The sequence below is a fragment of the Austrofundulus limnaeus genome, unplaced genomic scaffold (genome assembly GCF_001266775.1).
Source record: "Austrofundulus limnaeus strain Quisiro unplaced genomic scaffold, Austrofundulus_limnaeus-1.0 Scaffold926, whole genome shotgun sequence".
NCBI lineage: Eukaryota > Metazoa > Chordata > Actinopteri > Cyprinodontiformes > Rivulidae > Austrofundulus > Austrofundulus limnaeus.
In genome coordinates, this window is record NW_013953328.1 from 143481 (window position 1) to 146557 (window position 3077).

General features: G+C 37.3%; 1 protein-coding gene across 2 annotated transcripts in view; it reads right to left on the reverse strand.

The window, feature by feature from the left end:
* sap30bp (SAP30 binding protein) overlaps positions 1-2726 on the reverse strand; it is a 30158-nt gene extending 27432 nt beyond the window's left edge. For both annotated transcript variants that reach the window (XM_014029609.1, XM_014029608.1), the window contains exons 1-2: positions 2616-2726; positions 2174-2286 (exon numbers count right to left, since the gene is read on the reverse strand). In XM_014029609.1, the coding sequence (XP_013885063.1) occupies positions 2174-2286; positions 2616-2724 (222 nt within the window). In that variant the 5' untranslated portion in view covers positions 2725-2726. The remainder of the gene's footprint in view (positions 1-2173; positions 2287-2615) is intronic.
* Between the last annotated feature and the right edge of the window lie 351 nt (positions 2727-3077).

A 3077-nucleotide genomic window follows, 5' to 3' on the forward strand; every position in this document is an offset into this window, starting at 1 on the left:
ATGAAACGTTTCATTAAAGAAGAACCCGTCCAGAGGACCTATACTATTTTTTTTTTCCTCTGAGACATATACTTTAAGCTGCAGAAGAAGTAACAAAAAGTACAGTTACAAGCCAAGCRCAGCATTAACACACTTAGCACCTTTGATCCAGTTGATCACAGCATCCTTTTATCCAGACTTGAACATGTTGTTGGTCTTGAAGGCTCAGTTTTAACATGGTTCAGGTCATATTGGGCTGACAGGTCTTTGTCCGTTTCTATGGGGGAATACTCTTCTTCATCTACTCTGATTTGCTGTGGTGTACCTCAAGGTTCTATTTTAGGACCTATTCTTTTTTGTTTGTACATGCTGTACACCCAGTTATTTATTGGCCCTGTTGCACTTTTATACCCCAAACAGAGAACTGAGATCWTCTCATCAGATGCTTTCAGTGCAGCCGAAGGTAAAACTGAAGGGTTGAGGGGAACGGGCTTTTGYTGTGGCGGTCCCCAGACTCTGGAACAACTTGAGACCCGTACTGCAGAGTCTGTTCAGTCTTTTAAATCTGACTTAAAAACTCACTTTTTACACTGGCTTTTAACTCAAGTTCAGTTTGAGCTACCTCAGGAATTTGTAATTTGTGTCTTTTTATTTGTTTTTAGCTTATTGTATGTTTTATTGTATTGTGTTTGTGAAGCACTTTGGTGAACACTGTTCTTTTTAAATGTGCTACAGTATATAAATAAAATGATGATGATTTCTGGTACCTGATTTGTACACATTCAGTTTGAAAATACAAGTAAATAAAAGTAAAGGGCACCATAAATGCATTATTTGTTTTCTCTCTTGCCTAACGTGACTTTTAGAATGCAGGATTATAAAAGCTCAAACTATTTTCTAAACTGGACTTTCAATGGAAGCAGCAGGTCAATAAGAGACACCCCATAGCTGAGACAGGAGCTCAACTCAAACTAAATGAGTGACTGTGTGAATGTCTGTGTGCTTTTTTATTTTCATACAATTTTTTCACCATTAATAATGTAAAAATAACCACAAAATGTTAAAATAACCAAACACTGCTTTGGTTAACCCCATGTGTATCCAAATATCTGCATATCTGGGATATATGCAGATATATCAATCAAAGCACCTTACATTCAGATTCCTATTTCCACTATCAATTCATTCAAAGCAAAAMTACAAAAACAGCTTTATCAGTGTGCATTGCCAATGCAATGCACACTATTGTGATTCATTTCCCATCCAAGTCATCTCAACTTTGCCATGCTTCTCCTCCTGCATACTTTGTCCTAGAGCTGCCATTGTAATTTATATCTGTAAAGCTCCTGTGCCAAATGATGGCTATGCCTTTTGGTGCCTCTACAACTTATAGTTTATAAAATATTAATGTTTAATGAATTATAATGGCAGTCAATGGAGCCTTGTATTGGTCCAACACTGCCCCCTGCTGTACTCAACTTGGTACTGCACCAAAGTTTAATAATTCAACTCAGTAGTTCAGTGTTTACAATACTAATATGATTGTATTTTGATGTTTTACTATAATATTGTCTTAATCCTGCTCTATTGTTGTAATATTATGCATTTTTGTGTCAATAATTGTATTGGCAATGTGGCCTCTTTCTGCACACATACAAACCAACCCCTGCCACCATTTCTTCCACAGCTCCATTGGTCTAATGGTCTATGTCATGGACTTTCATGTGGGAGATCAGGGTTCAAAACCCAGCTAATGCAACTTTAACAACAAATCTCTTCAAACTTCATATTGTMACACAATTACCTTAATTACAAACACCTGCTGACGTGACAGACACAAGCTGGTATAGAAAACACATTTGAACTTGGTCAAAGTTCATTCTGAAAGTACAATGCTGCAATGACATGCTACATGGCAATGCACACTTGTTTTTACATCATAAAAACCCATGTCTAGTAGTGATTAAATTTGATAAAGAGTATCATCTACCTCTCCATGAATAAAAAGAGACATGAAACAAACATTTGCTTTGGTTGTACCAACTTGGGAAATACAAATCTGTGAAAATCTGCCCAATCATACGACCTGCTTTCTTTTTTCTCCTTAATTACAAGCAGATACAACAGATACAATTAGGAGATACAAACAAACAAACTCTAAAAAAAAGGCTATAAATTCACAGCTCATACTAACCAAGTTGCTCTGTGGGCTGTCTTCATGTCCAGACTTTCTGTCATCAGCTTCAATGKTTCTGTTCAAGTCATCTTCACCATAAACCACCAGACCTCCTCCTCCTCCTCCACTCTCTGTACGGTGACAGATAAAACCTTTAGAAATTACCTCAAAATCATCAGTCATTTCATTTTTAATCAACTGTCATCAAAATATCCAAACTTCTAGTCAAGGTTATGATTTCACTAAACACTTGAAAATAAGTCCACATCAGTTTAACCACGGTAATATTATTAAATGAATTCATAAGCAGCTGTGCTTTAAAACAAAGTTTTCCGTCCGTAAACACTGCTAGGTTAGCTGAAGCTAACGTTAGCTTCGACACGAAGTCAGCCCAAACATTAGCTTCTCCCAGCTTTCACAATGGGACCAGTTAAATGATGTAAGAATGACCAGAACACACCACTGTCTTCAGGTTCTGGSTCAGAGTCGGGTTCTGAATCGTCTCCATAGTCTGCTAAAGACGACAGCAGTGCACTCTTTTTACCGCTCGCCATGTTTGTTCGTCGCATAAACGCTGCGTCACAAACTCTGCGCAGTAAGAGTGCGCAATGACACCTGGGAGTTGTAGTCTTTTTATAGATGCTACTACAAGGTGGTCTCAACGCAAGAACGCAAATAAATAGACCAATAATGGTAAATAATGTAAAACATTAATCAACTGTGCTTTTTAACAAAACACAACACTGAACATAATGTGTAAAATAACTGATTAAAGATAAAATCAGGCACTGCTGAGATCACATTTAACCCTAAACTAAACTCTATTAAAAACGTGGCCCTGACAAATAAACGGGTGTTTCCCTTGTGATGCAAAAAGTCCCCACAAGGGTCAAACATCCTCACAGGGGTAACTAATTTTAAT